Source organism: Crocuta crocuta, unplaced genomic scaffold (assembly GCF_008692635.1).
Source record: "Crocuta crocuta isolate KB4526 unplaced genomic scaffold, BGI_CrCroc_1.0 scaffold7, whole genome shotgun sequence".
NCBI classification, from domain to species: Eukaryota; Metazoa; Chordata; class Mammalia; order Carnivora; family Hyaenidae; genus Crocuta; species Crocuta crocuta.
In genome coordinates this window covers 9,005,851-9,024,767 of record NW_027531904.1, presented here as the reverse complement: position 1 = coordinate 9,024,767, position 18,917 = coordinate 9,005,851, and the positions used below count along the sequence as shown (strand labels likewise).

Below are 18,917 nucleotides of genomic sequence, written 5' to 3'. Positions count from 1 at the left end.
AAGTGATTAAGACAGCCGAAACAGAAAAGGACCAGGTTTAATGTGAAGGAAAGAATGTAAGGCAAGAAATATGCCATAGGAGCATTTTAAAACTTCATTAGAAGTTAGAAGTCAATAGATCTCTGTCTCTGTCTCTGTCTCTGTCTCTCTCTCTCTCTCTCACACACACACACACACACACACACACACAAATTCAAGTGGCAAGGGTCTTGAAAAATCACTCCCAAATAGACAAGAAAAAAGTGGGGTGCCTGGATGCCTCAGTCAACTAAGCATCCTCTTTGGCTGGCATCAGATCTCACAGTTCATGAATTTGAGCCCCACGTCAGGCTCTGTGCTGATACCTCAGAACCTCAAGGCTGCTTCAGATTCTGTGTCTCCCTCTCTCTCTGCCCCTCCCTTGCTCTCTCTCTCTCTCTGTCTCTCATTCTCTCTCTCTTAAAAATAAATAAACATTACAAAAATTTTTAAAGAAAAAAGTGATGAAAGTGATCGGTGAGAACACAATAAAAGTGGACAACAGATGGAAACAATGGACGTTCATGAAGCCCAGGACAAAGGGGCAAGAACCGACAGTGAATGATACAACAGAAGGAAAAATTTCCTACAATAAATAAGGACTGAAATCTGCACAAGTAGCTGTTAGGTGCCAGGGAGAAATAAATTTTAAAAGACTGAGAGCTAGACACAATCTTGTAAAATTCTTGACTTGATGAGAAAACGAAACCTAAGTCTTCTCTAGGCTGCCAAATGGAACAAACAGGTTATCTACAAAGAGCGACAGCAACAAAAAGTCAAGCTGACCCTGAGGGTCAACATGTACACCAGACATTATGGAAAAAGAACTCCTCGGTTCTTTTTTTTCCGAGAATTTGTGTCTCGGGTATTTTATACCCAAATAAGCCATTCATTGTGTGAAGGCAGGAGAAAGACATTTTTGGATATATAAGGACTCGTAAAGTCTAAGACCCACAGCTTTGTCCTGAAATTAAAAAGGCTATAAAGCCCTGTGGCTTGAAGTGTGGTCTATGGACGCGAAACACTGACACTCCCTGGGAATTTGTTAGAAATGAAAGCTCTCGGGCCCCACTCCAGACCTACTGAATCAAAGTTTATATTTTAACAAGATCCCTAGGTGATTCATATGCACATTAAAATTCCAGAAGCACTGCTCAAAACATATCCTTGCCAGCAAAGTGATGATTCAAAATGAGGAAACTACAAAGATGGATAATGAGCACCGAAATCATGTACACGCGCGCACACATGATGAAGTCTCCACAAAGGCTTGAAATATGATTATAAAAGAAAAGATATAAAGGGAAATAACTTCTGCCAATACACTGAAGTATAAAATCTCAAATGATAATAACAAAACCCAAGAGGTGGAAACGAAGAGGAAAAGCACAAAACATTCATCATCTCACAATCAGAAAAAAAAGAAACTATTTCATTGTTGGCATTGGCATTGATAGCTATAAAGTAATTATTAAAATATGGCTTTCAAACATCTTCAATTTCATCAGCAACAACAACAAAAAAAAAACCCACTCAGAATATATACAATGTCCAAATTACCAGAGGTGAAATTTCAGAGAAAAGTATAAGAAAAAAGAGAAAGATTTTTAAACAGAAATAGTAATCTGAACACATATACTGAACTCCTTCCCTTATAAATGCCTAGTGAAATGACCAACTTAGTACGTGAATAAGCGGACATCTCTCTATCATACCCGGAAATTCACAGAGGCTACACACAAACCCAGAGCTTCAAGATATAATGTAAGCAAGTCTGAATTAAAGGGGGAACGTAAATGTACCACTGACTGTACCAAAAGGGAGCCTGCCTTTGTAGTAAGGGAAAGAGATCTATAGGAGACCTAGCTTCACCCCTTAAATTAAGGTGGACGATGTAGCCAGAATTCCTTGCAGTTAACAGGATGGGAGTAGCTAGCATAAGATGAAAAGGTAAAGGCACCTAAGATCCCACTAGATGGAGGTCCCTGTGAAATCTCAGTGCCTACATAGGGTGGGGTACTCTGGAAAGGTTATATAAAGTATAGGTACCGCAGAAACTATCTCCAAATAAAAGCAAGCCACAAAAATCAGAAAAGAAATTCATTCAGCAGAAAGGCAATTCTTCCTTCCCACGAATGCCTTCTAACTGCGCTTCCTGTTGATCTCTCAGTATGGGGACAGTGACCCAAAGATGCCGTAGATCTGGAACGGTGATTCTTACCCAGACAGAAGGGCATTTTTCCCGTGGAGAATCCAGAACTGAATTAACGAGGGACTTAACCAAATTCTGACCAAAAATCCAGATCCTTGATATTTGGAGTAGAGGGACTCAGAAATAACACACACACACACACACACACACACACACACACACACACACACCCTTGTGTTTTTTTTAATTTGCTCCTATTATTTAAATGGAAGCTTAGACCATTGATTGTTTTCAGCCAATTCATTTCTAATATATATATTCTGGGCTATACACTTCCCTATAAGGATGGATTGAGGTAATTATTCCAAAAGATTTATTTCTGATAATGCTTCTTTCCTTAGTTTCTACTTTGTCTGATACCAGTACAGCTTTACCAATTTTCTTTTAATTAGTGTCATGTTACAGCTTGTTCCTGTGCTTTTATTTGCAGTCATTGGGTGTCCTTATACTTAACATTTGTCTCCTGTAAACAGCATATGATATTGGTGTTACTCTCTAAGAGCCTTTATCTTTTAACTGGACGTAGTCCATTTATATCTAATGTAAATGCTGATATATTCGGGGGTTCAAATCTACCACCTTGCTATTTGTTTCCTATGTGTCACACTTAATCTCTGTTCCATCGTCTCTCCCTGAGTTTTCTCTTTCTTGAGTTATCTGGAATCAACCAAATATTTTACCATTATTCTATCTCTATAGTAGTTGGTTGTTATAGAATTTTTTATTATGTTTTTAATGGTAACCCTAAAAATTACAAGACGCATCCCTGACTTGAAAAGTCAAATGTAAGTTAGTCACTTTTACAGTTTTCTAAGCAACTCAAAAACATTAGAATACTTGAACTCCATTTACCCCCTTCCCAAATTTCATGTCATGGTCTCCCTGTTTGTTTTTTAGTCTACATATACTTAGACCCCACAAAACTTACTATTATTACTTTAAATACAAATAAATACAAATTTGTATTAAAAATACAAATAAACTTTGTATTCACTTAAGTTTGTGTTCTCAATTGTTCTTAATTTCCTCCTGCATTTCTATTCTCCGGATGGGGTCATCTTACTTCTACCCGAAGAACTCCTTTCAGCACAGTTCAATTAGCAAAGAATTCTCAAGTTTTGTGTTTGTCTGAAAATATCTTACTGCATCTTCACATTTGAAGGCTCTTTCTCCTAGTGGGGAAGCCTACTCTAATAGTTATTTTCTTTCAAGGTGGTAAGCAGGTCATTTCATTATTTTGTGATGACAATTTACAGCCAACCTTATTTTTGGTCCTTCAAAGGTAATGTATCCTTTCTCTCTGGCTTCTTTTAAGATTTTACTATAATTTGCTTATGCATATTTATTCTATTTGGGGTTTGCAGGACTGCGTCAATTTGTGGCCTCCATAGCAGTAACGTTCAGAAGTTCTTGGAAATTCTCAGCTACTATCTCTTCAAGTAGTATTTCTGCTCTATTCCCATCTCTTTTCCTTGAGGACTCCAATTACACATGCTTTAGACTTTTTCACCTTACACCATATATCCTTTATTCTATTTTCTGTGTTTTTTCCCTCTATAATTTAGCCAGGAGAGTCCTATACTCTCTTCTGCTATTTCTAATCTGCAGTTACGGTATCTATTTAGTTCATAATTTTATTATCATATGTTTCTGTTCTCAATTTTCCCTTTGATTCTATTTTACGGATTCCAGTTCTCTGGTAAAATCCTGTATTTTGTCATCTATTCTTACAAACATGTATTACAGGGTTTTTGTTCTGTCATATTTTTTTTAACAGATAGATTTAACAGCTCCAGTATCTGTTAATATTGTCTATTTTTCCTCTTGATCCTGTCTCATGGTAAGACTGGTAATTTTATTAAATTATGGGCATGATCTATGAAAATCTGTATAATCTCCCGGGTATTTTAGGGTCTTTTTTAAAGCCTCTTGAAGGCAGTTGGAATATTAACAAATTTTATCACTCAAATTAGGGTTGAGCTCATTCAAGACTGGATTTTAGGCTTAGCAACATTTAGATTAGGCCTGATATTTTCCCTTACTCATAAGGTATATAGTCCTTCAGGGATACCAACTTATCACCTAAGGTGTCTAGCAGGGCTTTGAACCCCAATTTTATATCCCACAATCATGAGACTGTCAATAAATCTGCTTACCTTCTCAGCCTCTTTGTAACTGCCTTCTGCTTGGCTTCTCTACCTCTCACTGCTTAGGAATCAGTAAATGCCTGGATGAAAACTATGGCTCAGATAAAATCACTTTTCCGCATCCTTCAAGGATCTTAGAATCTCAAGTTCTGAGTCCATAACTATGTTTACTTCTCAATTTCTGGTTCCCAATTGCCCATCACTGAGCTGTTAATATGCAGCAATTATGTTAATATGTTAATATGCTGCAATACTTTATATGAGTCTGAAGTAAAGTGAGACAAATAAGAGAGAAACAGTGGATTTTCAGAAAGCTAAATGAATTCAATTTAAAGGTAGGTTTTTCAAATCTAAGAGTATGTCTTGCTTTTAGATGCTAACATGAAACGACCCTGGTTGCAATTCTTTTTTGAAAAGTCTATGATGGTAGGCCATAGTTGAGTTTTGTTTGTTTTTATTTTTGTCCTTATTTAATAAAATGAAGTAAAAACTTGACAACCTGTATCAAGTCCAAATATGCTTCTTGTGAAATTTTACTAGTGTGTGAAATTCGAAAGTCTGAGAAGCAGATTCTGTCTCCTGGCCTACCGATCCACCTCCTTCTTCAACATTGGCCCATTTTGCTTTCTCCCTTGTCTGTTTTTCTCCATGCATAGAAGTCTCTTTTCTTTTTTCTTTTTTTTTAAATTTCATAGTTTGTTGTCAAGTTTGTTTCCATATAAAACCCAGTGCTCATCCCCACAAGTGCCCCCTCCATGCCCATCACCCCCCTTCCCCTCTCCTCCACTCCCATCAGCCCTCAGTTTGTTCTTAGAAGTCTCTTTTCATTTCTTGCACCTTTACACATGTTGCTCTCACTCTGAATCTTTGGTTCCATAACCTTTCCCTACAAGAACCATGAGGGCAGACTTTGTGTTAGTGCAGTTCACAATTGTTAAATTCCTTGCAAATATCAAGGTATAAAAAGGGTCTGGTCAGAAAATATTTGCAAACGACACATCCATTAATGGGTTAACATCCAAAATATATAAGAATTTATACAACTCAACACCAATAAAACCCAAATGATCCAATTAAAAATGGGCAGAAGACATGAATAGACATTTCCCCAAAGAAGACATCCAGATGACCAACAGAGACATGAAAAGATGCTCAACATCACTCATCATCAGGGAAAAACAAATCAAAACCACAACAGATATCACCTCACACCTGTCAGAATGGATAAAATCAACAACACAGGAAAAAATAAGTGTTGGCAAGAATGTAGAGAAAAAGGAAGCCTGTGCACTGCTGGTGGGAATGCAAACTGGTGTAGCCAGTATGGAAGACAGTATGGAGGTTCCTTTTTTTACAAAAAATTCTAAAAAATGTAAACTAGAACTACCATAGGATCAAGTAATTCCATACCGGATATTTACCCAAAGAAAATGAAAAAACTAACACTAATTTGAAAAAGGTATATGCACCCCTACCCTATGTTTATTACAGTATTATTTACAATAGCCAAATTATGGAAGCAGCCTAAGCGTCCACTGACAGATGAACGGATAAAGAAGATTTGGTACACACACACACACACACACACACACACACACACACACACACACAGAGGAATATTACTCAACCATCAAAAAGAATGAAATCTTGCCATTTGCGACAGCATGGATGGAGCTACAGAGTATAATGATAAGTGATATAAGTCAGTTAGAGAAAGACAAATACTATTTAAGACACAAAACAAAGATAACAAGAAACAAACCAAAAAACAGCCTGTTAACTATAGAGAAGGTATTGGTGGTTACTGGAGGGGAGAGGGATGGAGGAATAGGGAAATAAGTCAAGGGGATTAAGAGTATGCTTATCATGATGAGCATTAGGTAATGTATAGAATTGCTGAGTCACTACATTGTACTCCTCAAACTAATATAACTGTATGTTAGCTAACTGGAATTAAAATAGATAGATAGGGGGCGCCTGGGTGGCTTAGTCGGTTAAGCGTCCAACTTTTGCTTAGGTCATGATCTCGCAGTTCGTGGGTTCGAGCCCCGCGTCGGGCTCTGTGCTGACTGCCAGCTCGGAGCCTGGAGCCTGTTTCAGTCTGTGACTCCCTCTCTCTCTGACCCTCCCCTGCTCACGCAGTCTCTTTCTCTCTCTCCTAGAAATAAATAAAACATAAAAATAAATAAATAAATAAATAAATAAAATAGATAGATAGGCAGATAAATTTTTAAAAGGGTCTGGTGCTTGGAGGCAGAAAGATCAGCGGAAGATTATATAGTGGAAGGATTTCTGAAGAGTTGAGAAATCTCTGCTATGATCCTACCTTTCACTCTGCCCCACCAAGAAAGGGAAGGGATGAGGGCTTCGATCTGCTAACCCCAGGTCAAGGGGATGAAATGTGAGGGACATCACTTACGGAGTTCAAGCCGTGCCTCCTGCAGCGGGTTGGTAGCTAATCCACACCTGCGAAATTTAAGGGCAGAGAGACTGGCCGTGGCACCTGTGTACCAAGAGGAGCTGTTGCCGCCCTGGCTCGCCGAACTTCCAGAGTCCGCTGAGCCAAGTTCACAAGGGGGTCGCCGGTGAGCCAGAGGTGGGCGCATGCAACACGGGCAGCATAGCGCTGTCTTGGGAGCCTACCGAGATGGAGGAGCACAGACGTCGCCAGGGGGAAGCCTGGAGGGCGCCCCGCTGTCCAAGAGCTGAGGACAGAGCAGGATTAGCAAAACAGGTCTGTGAACACACATCTCAAGGGCACTGCCACCAAGACAGGCCAAGGGACTGGGGGAGAGGGGAGACGGCATCTCAGAGAAACCCATCCAAGCGTTCACAAGAGAAGCATCCAGCTTTAAACCCCAGCCGAGGCAGAGAGCGCTGTGGTCAAGTTAGAACTCTCCGCCTCCTGTCACCGTCCCCGTCCCAAATTTCCCTTTCCGGAAGGTGCAGAAAAGACACGAGAAACTCAGCCACTTCCCTTCCTTATCTGAGGTGTTCAATGATCGGCTGACCCCAGTTAGGCGACAGAAGATGGAAATACGCACACACTGAGGTAGATCGATTATCAAAATTATCTTCCAAAGTCAAAGTTATTTTTTAATTAATAACATAATCAACAAATATGTGAGCATTTTGGTTGTATGACAATAGAATGAAAGTGGTCATTCATGGTCCTTAATATATTCCTCCAATTGTTTTTTAACAAATATAAGTACATACTATTCTTTAAAAAAAAGGACAGGGGTTCCTGGGTGGCTCTGTCGGTTAAGTGANGGCTCTGAGCTGTCAGCACAGAGCCCGACACAGGGCTCGAACCCACGAACCGTGAGATCATGAACTGAGCCGAAGTTGGCCGTCCGACCGACTGAGCCACCCAGGCGCCCCATAAAAAAATTTTTTTAAAGGACAAACACAAATAACCCCCACTCCTTTCCCATTCAAATTCCACCACTGAATGCAAATTATTCAGGCCCCCAGATCTGGAGGCCACAGAGTGGTGCCAACGTACTACCTTCTGCACATCAGACTCTAGGCTGGGAACCTCTCCCCCAGGTGACTGAACGGCAGTGGGAAAACTCTCATCCCACACAGGAGTCCCTCCCTGAGCCCTGCCCACAGGCACATGGCGCTCCGACTGCAGACCCCGCCGGGGTCAATACAAGCCAGTACAGCACATACCCCACCATCCGTCCAGAGCACACAACGCACTTAGCGTAACAGAGCCTGTGACTCGTCCCCAGGTGAACAGCAGCGGGGCAGCAGGCATGCCAGGCTGCCCGTGCAAGACTAAACCCCAGAGTTCAGCTCTGCAGCCATTCGCGTAGGGTTCAGGGCTCTGCGTGGGGACTCAGCCTGGGGACGGCGACACCTCAGGGCCTCCACAGCCTTCCCCCGCTGTCCTGCGGGACTAAGGGTCCTCCTCAAAGCCACGTCACAACCTCCCATCTGCCCCGCTGTGCACTGTGAGGGAAGCTGGAGAACGCATGTGGTCACTAATATCCCATAAAACAGCAACATCAATGCACCCAACTGGAGCCAGACACGGCACGGTCTCCCTGCGTGTCTGATCTACACCTTGACACTATTCAGGGAAAGTCAAGTTACCCTTTTGTCTTACAATATCCCAGACCTGAAGATGGCTGCCATAATCCGGAACCTCCAGTTGGTCCAGGACCAGGACATCGGGTTCCATCAACGTGGGGCTCTGTCTTATCTGAGAGCCGAGGCGAACTCTTGGCTGGGACTTAAACTGCCCTATGAAGGATTACCTCAAACTGTCCCCAAAGCAGTGACGACTGTGAGCATCTTACAAACGTAATGGTGTTTTCTGTAAGAAGCCAATCCTACATTTTAACACGCATACCTACAGTGTGAAAACAGCACTTGCATTACCTTCGTAACGGACGGGATGCTCAGAGAAAGTGAACAAGAAATGAATGAAAATTGAAGTAACTCAAGGGTGGGAGCCACAATACTCGAGCCATTATCCCTAATCTTGACAGTTTGGGGCCAGGGACTTAACATGCCAGGCCTGCCCCCCCTGCAACGCTTACAGTGTCTAGTGCCCTGGGTTCCTGTGAGCTGGGGTCTCCTGTGGGCGGACTATGGCCACCCTTGTGAAAATGGGACCGTTACTATTCAAATATGGTAACGTGAGGGTGACTAACATTTACACACAGCAGATGCCCTATCGGCATCATAGTACCTTCTGAAGCCGGGAAGCCAGGCTGTCTCCCGAGCCCCCCGTTCCAGGGCACAACGTGCCGCCACCACTCACCTCCCCGTCAAACACCTCCGCAGGGAGTAGGATGCCCCTCCCCCGCAAGTCCGGGAGCAGTCGCTCCAGCTACCCCAGGCATCCCAGTTGGTGTCTTTATCTTCATCTGCACGAGTGTTTCTTGAGGTCTAGAATGTGAACAACACACAATAAATTACAGACAAATTTGCTAGAAATATTCCAAAGCTCCCCCAGTTTTCCCCAAGTCTCATTCTAAGCTGTTCATACAGACCAACGTTGCCTAAAGATGCTTTGCTTTGGGATGACTACATTCACACACACACACACACACTAGTTTTATATGGAAACTAGTGGCACATGAGTATCTTTCCTCCTTATGAAGGTTTTGTCCAGACGGCTTCCAGGCTCAGTTTTATTTTATTTACGTTTGTTTATTTTTAGGGAGAGCGTGCATGTGCACCCATGCATGAGCAGGGGTGGGGCAGAGAGAGAAGGAGAGAGAGAGAATCCCAAGCAGGCTACGCACTCAGTGCAGAGCCCGTTGCAGGGCTCAATTCCACGACCATGGGATCATGACCTGAGTCGATATCAAGAGTGGGATGCTCAGCCAACAGAGCTACCCAGGTGTCCCTCTAAGCTCAGTTTTAAATTTGAAATTTTATCAGTCCAAAATCTAAATAGACTAAATCATGTTTTATAACCTATATAGCAGGGTCCCACCTTGTACCTAAGCCTTTTTGACCACTGAAATTCTTTTTTTTTTTTAATTTATTTCTGAGAAAGAGACAAGCAGCGTGAGCAGGGGAGGGTCAGAGAGAGAGGGAGACACAGAATCTGAAGCAGCTCCAGGCTCTGAGCTGTCAGCACAGAGCCCGACGCGGGGCTCGAACCCACGAACCGTGAGATCATGACCTGAGCCGACGTCGGACACTTAACCGACTGAGCCACCCAGGCGCCCCGACCACTGAAATTCTGACTTGCCCATCCATCAGACAGATGGGCGGTAGCTCCGAGGAAGTCATTCTGCATGAGGATTTGTCGAATCTCTCTCCTGAAAAGGACTCTGTCACCAAAAAACAAAGTAAATAAAGCCTTGGGGATCCAAGAAAATAGAGCAGGGCCCATTACGAATACATTTCGGTTTAATTAGTCTTCTGGAATTGCCAGCATTGACTTATGTTGGGCTACTCTGGAGAAAAGAGGAGAGTATAAAAGCATATAGACAGATGTAGACGTGAAAAGAAACAACGTGTAATACTTACATAAAGTTACAAAACTTTACTAAGGGGCCCACCATAGGCTCCACAGAATAAACAGAGAAATGGACCATAGTCCTAAATGGGCAAACCTGGTACTGTGAAGTGTTAATTCTCTCCAAATTAATCTATAAATCTGTAACAACGCCAATCAAAATCCCCAAGGGAATTTTTTTTGAACCCGAGAAAACGATTCCAAAGTTCATCTAGTGGAGTGAATGCCTGCAAGGGCCAAGACAAAAACTGTAAAAGGATGGAAATTGGAGGGAAATGGCCTCAACTGAGAGCAGCGAACTGGCATAGTAATAGGCAGTTAAAATCTATTAAATTAACAAAAGGGGGGTAGGGTGGAGTCCAGAAGCAAATTCAAGTATAAGGACATAGGATGCGACCACAAGTCGATGTGAATGTATTTAAAAATAAAACAAAAACCATAGATGACTTGTTCACAAAATACCCAAAAATGATTTCCAGATCTGTTAGAAATTTCTATTAAAAACACTAAGACTATACAGTAGTAGAAACATTACAGACTAACAGTCGTATCGACTTGACATAGGCAAGACCCAGCTAGATACGTCAACAAAGGTGGAAATTGCAAAGGAAAAGGCAGGAAGACTTAATTACACTAAAATGCAAGCACCCAAGGCCTTTCCTGTCTCCTCACCTGCAGATAAAGGTGCGTGTCTGTGCGCATGCACACGAAATGCATAAAGTACAAGTATACGGGTTGCAAGAAGAGACAGCCACCTGCCTCTGAGAAGGGACAAGGTGGGGCCAGGAGCCAGCATTGTTCGCGAAGACACAGAGGGGATGCTGACCGAATGTCTTCTATCCCCAACACCCTCGCAAAAGATCTGAAGCCAATATGACAAAACCTTACCTCTGACGAAGCCAGGTGGTGTTATAATGGATGTTAGCTGTATCTGAACTTGCAATTTTTTAAAAAATATCTTTTTCAAAAAAAAAATTTTTCAAAGGAGGGGGTAAAAGGTAATCCTCAGAGCAAAGTATAGGCCTGTGTCGCTCTTCATACAGATAACCGGCCACATGCATGAAGAAAGGAGTGAGTTGTTCATGAAAACGTTCGCTGTGGCTACTTCCAGGATCAAGGACTCTGGGGGGTTTTATCCTCCTTTGTTTTTGTTTCTCCGCATTTTGCAAAATAAATAAATAAATAAAATAATGATATATTTTTTTAAGTGAACAATTAAACGCAGGAAGGCAAACAAACAAAGAGCACATCCCGCTGACATGCAGGAAAGTTCAAGTCCGGGGGGAATCTAATAGGGAAGCTCTAAGTCAGAGTCAACAAACACTTATGAAGGAAACCCCAACACTAATAAACCGCAGCACACAGCTGAACGAGATACTGCCCAGCTTTCCTCAAGCCCTCAGGCCATATTACCTCATCCAANCCAGAAACTTCCACCCAAGACTCACCAGTCAGTGGGCTTCACGGCTTCCTGCCAAGCTACCTATTCATAGCACAGCAAGAAGCCTACTGGAGGCAATATTTCAGAAACAGTCAAGTGAAAGGAAAGGATAAATATCTGGCAACTGATCAAATCTGTCATCACGAATAAGGGCTAATTAAACCCATACTATTTACTGTTCTAATTAGATCACTGTTCAGTCCAATCTTCTATACCAAACGTCACCAAATGGAGCTGTGTCCTGTCTATAACATAACATAAAATAAAGTTTTAATTCATAAAAAAACAGTTTCATACATTCATCTGGACGTTTAGGTTGGTGAGTCCAAGCCATTTAGGCAAGCGTTTAAAATACACACAGCTGAAATTGATTTTTCATTTTGTCACTCGATCTACCGATAGGTTGAATGTGAAAAGTTGAAAAACATCATCATATATATTTTTAAATGAAAGTTGAGAGTTCTTTGCAATATTGTTTTAATTTGTTTTTCTTCCCACCACCCCATCTGTTCAGTTTATAGTCAGAGTCCGGTTTGTTTCCATAACTTCTCCACCTTTACTTACAAGAAAAAAAAAAGAATCTGGATTCTAGAATAACTAAACTAGACATGTTATAAATGCAGGCATTTGGTTTCTCTGGTTGGGTAAGAGATTTTTCCCCCTAAGAAAACAGAGAAAAATCACATCTCAAGAGGGGTCCTTGAGTTTTTCTCTTGTTTTTGGCTTTGAAGATGAAGCTGGGATTTTGCTCTGAAACCCCGGTGCCCGGCTGGCCAGCCAGTCTTCACGTACCCCTCCTGGCCCAGACAGCAGCAAGAGCACCCCTACATCTACCTGGACCTCGCTGCTCCCCCTTGATGCCAGCAGTGTGAGGACAGCACAACATTCGGGGGAAAAAGCCCTGTCGTGGCAGGATAAAAGCCACCAGGGTCCAACGGGTCCTTTCTGAACATTTACGTCTGTGTATTTGTCTTCACAGCAACACTGAAGCTTCTTCCTCGACCGCATGTCCCCCCACAGCAGGGGACAGCACGTCCCCACCCACCTCTGCACCGCAGCCCTTCCCAAGCTTTCTCAAACCATCTGGTGCCTTCAACCACCCCAGCTCTTCCACCAATATTTTCTCTGCACACACTTAAGTTTGTACATTTTCAATCTTAAAATGTAGTGTCCGGGGGCGCCTGGGGGGCTCAGTCGGTTAAGCGTCCGACTTCAGCTCAGGTCATGATCTCACGGTTCGTGGGTTCGAGCCCCGCGTCGGGCTCTGTGCTGACAGCTCGGAGCCTGGAGCTGCTTCAGATTCTGTGTCTCCCTCTCTCTCTGCCCCTCCCCTGCTCATGCTGTCTCTCTTTCTCAGAAATAAATAAACATTAAAAAAAAGTGTAGCGTCCAGAATACAACACTGTATCAGAGAATAACGCAGACCAAGCACAGCTCCACGCTCCTGCTTTCTTCCAATAAAATCTGAGTTCCTTCCTTCCTTCTCTCCCCTCTGCCTTCCTTCCTTCCCTCCCTCCTTCCTTCCTTCTTCAGTCACCACTTCTTGGGCCTCATCACAGAAGCTATATCACATAAGGGTTAAAAGCTGTGCAACCTTGGACCCGTACCTTAACCCTTCTAAAACTCGTCTATAAAACAGAGGTGATACTCTTCACCCCAGCAGGATTTAAATAAAGTAACACATATATACCAAATCACACATCATCTCAATAAACGTAATAAGTGAACGTCTCAATAAGCGTAAGATCTTATCTGGCAAAAGAACATCTTTTTCAAAGCAGCGACAGGAGAGCCTGCTCTGCCCCGTTTTTACTCCTGCGCGCCTTAACATTAATCACTACTGAACTTCCGCTTGTTGGTTTTGGCCCAGAATACTGGCCTTTTGGGATCTGTTTGAATCCTGATCCTGTCACCCATCTCTGAGCCACTTTGCTCAGCTTTGCAGCTTCCGTATCCCACCCGCGCCCCTGATAAACGTGCCGGACATAGCTCCCTAATCTTACAGGATTCCATTAATGCATGCCTCTGCTTTTTGTAAAATTAGCAAGCGGACCATAATGCCAAGTGAGCGGCCAAACTAATCAGACTCAGAATCTGCGAACATGGTTTAATGTTACAGTGAAAATAAGGTACAGTGATGGTACCAATCGCCATGATCGAATGTTAGGAGGCAGAATCAGTAAAGGGGAGGGAGGGGACCCGCCATCAGGGGACCCAGAGGAGGCAGGTGGGGCCCATGCTCTTGGGCTGTGTGTGGTGGTGAGCCTCCCGAGAGCAGGGGTATTTGGCCAGCTCGGAAATGCAGTGACAATAAAACCCGGCTGATGGAGAGCAGCTCCACGTCTGGCCTGATGGTGACCCCGAAGAGACAACCTCTCTGTTTGTCACCTGGGCCCACTGTTCCCAGCTCCCTCTCCCCCATCTCCATAGGCTGTCTTACCTAATCATCTCCATAGCGCATTGTGAGCACTCTACATGCTGTTATCTGAACACCCCCCCTCCAGCCCCTGGCCGAGTCCGCCAGTTCCGTCACTCGGCAGCCCTGTCTCAGGCGGGTCTCTGAAGAGTGACATGGAGGAATCTGAAGATCGGCTCCCGCCTAAAGCAGCTGCTACCGACGTACGGACGGAGCACTGCTCGTCTGCGTTTTCCCTTCAGTCCGTGTAACCTTCTCACAAACCCTTCCGGAGGGCACGACCAGCCCCCTCTGACAGGTTAGCAACTGTGGCCTTGAGAACCACACGTCAGCTGTGGGAGGGGTGATCTCCACCCTTTTTCTGTCTGATCTCCAACAAGCCTGCACGTTCTTCACGGATGCCCCACTACGCCAGGAACCCGGCGAGTCCAGCGGCCAAACTATGGTCACTTGCAGCGTGTGCACCTGCCGCTGTGACCCGCCTGGCCGCGGCGCACCCCTGCTATCTCAGTGGACACTCACCTTTTTCCTCTATGTTGCGAGCAGAACTATGCTTCTGTTTCTCATAAGAATTTGATGGTATCTAGGTTATTTCACGAGGGACACATATGCCTGACCGATGCTCATGACCCAGACACATTTGTTAATTCCTCGCACAGGAACAGAGACCCAGGGCTGCCGACGTTCCAGACGTGGTGTCCTGGAGGACCAGCCTGGACGGGCCGCAGGGCAGCCAGCAGCAGGTGACAGACCCTGGAGGGGCGCAGTGACGCAGAATCGGCTGTCGGGTCTCGACAGTGACAGACACAGGGGCCCAGAGCGAGAACTGCTACCGCGTTGGGAGAGCCTCGTTAGGGCCACGCGCTTCCCAAGGATGCACCAATTCTGCTGCTTCACACACCCCCACCCACCGCTCTCCTGTGAAGCGACTGCAAGTGTGGCCTTAACTTCATCTCTGTTTTGGAATTGTGATGGGATTACAAGGCTTTTCGATTTCTTCCTTCTGCTCATCTATATTCCCCAATTTTATACAGCAAACATGCACAGTTTATGCAATAAAACACCCAAGAGAAGTTCTTTTTTTTAAGGAGGAGAAAAGGCCACTAAAAGGAAACATATAGAAACACATCTAGAAAAGCAAAATGCACTTTCTGTTGTTTGGGTATAACCATCAGCTTAAAGATCTCTTAGGAAATCCTATTTTCCTAAGTGAAGCTCTAGCTGGGGAATATTTTTGGATGAAAAATCCAAAGAGATATTGTTTACTCATTATATAATAGGCCTGGTAAAAGCCAAGAATATTGTAGGAATAAGTGTGTTCACAATCTCATAAAGACTCGAGGACTCCTTGCCTTTCTTGGATCCCCAGGCATAAATCAAATCATAAAATATTTTCCTGACAAGTCCTTAAATCTGTGATTTATAATGAACAGTACAGTTCTACCAGTCTTGCAAAAATGTTAGTAATTAAACACAGATTTCACATATAAGGTCACTTATTGGAAACGCTATATTAACAGCTCCATATTAAAAACAACCCAAAATAAAATAAGTTCCACTGGGATATTACTTCCCAGACATCAAATAAATGTTCATTCCAATGTTACCACAAAGGTTATTTAAGGAGATCTCAAATGACCCAGATTTTGTGAACGGTAAATACACTCTTTCAGGTTAGTGTGACCTTAGGATCTTTAACAACAAAAATCTTAAAGATACATAAATTAGGTAAATGACGTAAAAATGTCACTCAGCTGTCACACAGTCACAACAATTCAGTTCAACAAGAATATATTAAACACAGACACATCTAAAGCTGTGTGCAAGGCACTACTGAGGAACACTCCATACCTGCATCTCCCCTCTCCCTTTCCAGCCCTTTGGGCCCTAGACTGAAAAGTGTATACAGTAGTTCCCCCTTATGCATGGGGGATATGTTTCACTACCCCGGTAGATCCCTCCAACTACAGATAGTATTGAACCCCAGATGTACAGTGTTATTCCTCTATGTGCACACCTACGATAAAATTTAATTTATAAGTTAGGCACAGTAAGAGATGAATAACAATTACTCGTAGTGAAACAGCACGATTATAACAATATACTGTAATAAAAGTTATGTTGGTGCAGTCTCTCTCAAAATCTCTTCTTGTTCTCACTCCCCTTTCTTCTTGCGATGATGTGAGATGACAGGATGCCTACCTGAGGAGAGGAAAGGAGGTGAATGACATGGGCGTGTCATTGACCTTCTGGTGTTGGGTCAGAAGGAGGCTCGTCTCCCTCGGGATGATGCTGTGGTTGACCCCCAGTGACTGAAACCATGATCGGGGGCGACTCATGAGTAACCACAACTCGTGACCCTGATAGCCAATGACCTCTGGGGTTTGGGTGACCCTTTCCAACAGTGTGGCCCTGATTATTTTACCGCCTTCTTCAAACCCTTCACTGATCCCTCGGGACACACGTCCTGTATCTCCTGGCTCCTGCGACCCGCTCTACCTCTTTCTCGAGCCCCCTTTCCACAGCTCGGGCTCACACCACATTCCAGATCCAGGCACACCATAATTCTCATCGTTCCCCAAGCACAAGCACGTCTGCCGAGTCCCCCGTCCCGTGGCCAACTCCTAAGCAGCACGGAGACCCTCCTCGTGTGTCAGCTCCCTCTGCGGGAGACCAGTGAGCGGAGAGCCAGATGGGCCCTCCTACCTGAGCCTGGAGTCAGTGTAGACCAGGAGAGCTTCTGAGGAAGCACCTTGCCCCCTGGATTGTTCCCGCCAGCCCCAGCTCCTCGGAGGCCGCCCCCAGTCCTGGGGCTCCCCACCTCATCGAGCCCCTCCCCTGCATCGGGTCATGTGCCTTCCACCTCGTCGTCCACACCCTCGACCCAAACTCCTAACTTGGAAGTTGCTTGGACCTCTTGTTCTGGGAAAGGAAAAATGTCCCACAGATGTTATGAAGACTTCCGGAGTCAGGGCAACCAAGGTTTCTCAGGTCCAGATGAAGGAACCCCCGCTGAACGTTCCCAGGCGTGCGAGAGTGTGGCAGACCTTCTGAGCAGAGCAGCACAGTGCCCTGTGTCAGCCGGGAGAACCAGGTCCCAGGGGACACCGAGGGCGCTCTCAGATGGGGCTCATTCGATGAGCATCCTAAAAACACACTGTTTACTAAGGTGTGGACAGGGCACAAGGAATCCACAGGGCAGATGCAGCACCCCCTCCTCCCTGGGGCTGGTACCAGGCCGGCTCTGTGATGCTACGGTTCATGCCATCAGCCTAGGCCTTGCGTGAGGGGTGGGGTGAGGGTGGGCAGACGCTGTGCCTAAAGGCTGCCTGAGAGGAGCTAAGGCCTTTGCTAAGAACTACAGCCCACAAGGGGCATTAGGGCGGCTCAGACGGTTAAACATCCAACTTCGGCTCAGGTCAGGATCTCACGGTTCACAGGTTCAAGCCTCGCATCAGGCTCTGTGCTGATAGCTCGGAGCCTGGAGCCTGCTTCAGATTCTATGTCTCCCCCTCCCTCTTTCAAATAAATAAACATTAAAAATTAAAGAAAAAAAAAAGAATTACAGCCCACATCAACCCTACCAGGTGAGAGCTGAGGAAAGAAACACACTGCTCTCCTTCCTCCCTCCAGGCCCCCCAGGGCTCACCGGACCGGTGGTCAGATCTGACCGGGAGCCAGAGGGTGAGGGAGCCCATGGATGCAGCCCAGGCAGGTCTGCCTCCTGCGTGGGTGCAGCACGTGGTGGCGAGCAGCAGAGAGGGGGTGTGGAGCGCAGAGGGAAGCATTCAGCCCAGTAATTTATTGACTCACTGGAATATTTAAGTTTATCTTATTTATTTTGAGAGAAAGAGTGCAAGCAGAGAGAGGGAGAGAGAGAACCCCAAGCAGGCTCCACACCGTCAGCACAGAGCCCAACGCAGGGCTGAAACCCACGAACCCTGAGATCATGACCTGAGCCAAAACCAAGAGTTGGACGGTTAACCGACTGAGCCTCCCGGGCGCCCCGACTCACTGCAGTATTTTTTTTTTTTCTAGGAGAGAGAGAGAGAGAGAGAGAGAGGCAGCCTGAGCAGGGGAGGGACAGGCTCCAGGCTCTGAGCTGGCAGTCAGCACAGAGCCCGACGCGGGGCTCGAACCCACGAACTGCGAGATCATGACCCAAGCGAAAGTCGGACGCTTAACTGACTAAGCCACCCAGGCGCCCCTCACTGGAGTATTTTTAACCAGAGAAGAGACTTTGGCAAATTGTTGTTTTGGGGAAACGGCTCTGGCAGGGATGTGGGTGAGGACTGTGGGAGGAGGAGCCACTGCCCAGGGCGAGCGAGAGACAAGAACCCGGGCTGGAGACCACCGGGGTCTGGAAGAGGAAGGTGCGGACGTGAAGGTGTGTTTTGTCGTCTGTTTACTTTTGTATTGAGATACAGTTGACACAGAACATCACAGTGGCTTTAGGTATATAACAGACATCGATTCAGTATTTGTCTACACTGCAAAAGGGTCACCACGATGAGCCTGGTTAACGTCTGTCACCACACCTAGTTACAAAATGTATTTTTCTTGGATGAGAACTTTTAAGATAAACTTTCTTAGACACGAAGTTTTCGGCAGCTAAAATCAACAGGACGCGTCCGCTACCCCGACGCAGGGAGAAAGGAGGTGCCAGGGTGACTCGGGCTTCTGTACGGAGTGGC

At 44.9% G+C, this 18,917-nt stretch overlaps 1 protein-coding gene across 1 annotated transcript in view; it reads right to left on the bottom strand.

Moving 5' to 3' along the window:
* The window catches only part of ADAMTSL3 (ADAMTS like 3), a 292,158-nt gene that overhangs the window by 219,648 nt on the left and 53,593 nt on the right, over positions 1-18,917 (bottom strand). Inside the window, exon 8 of the mRNA XM_077774280.1 lies at positions 9,155-9,282. Within this exon, the coding sequence (XP_077630406.1) occupies positions 9,155-9,282 (128 nt within the window). The remainder of the gene's footprint in view (positions 1-9,154; positions 9,283-18,917) is intronic.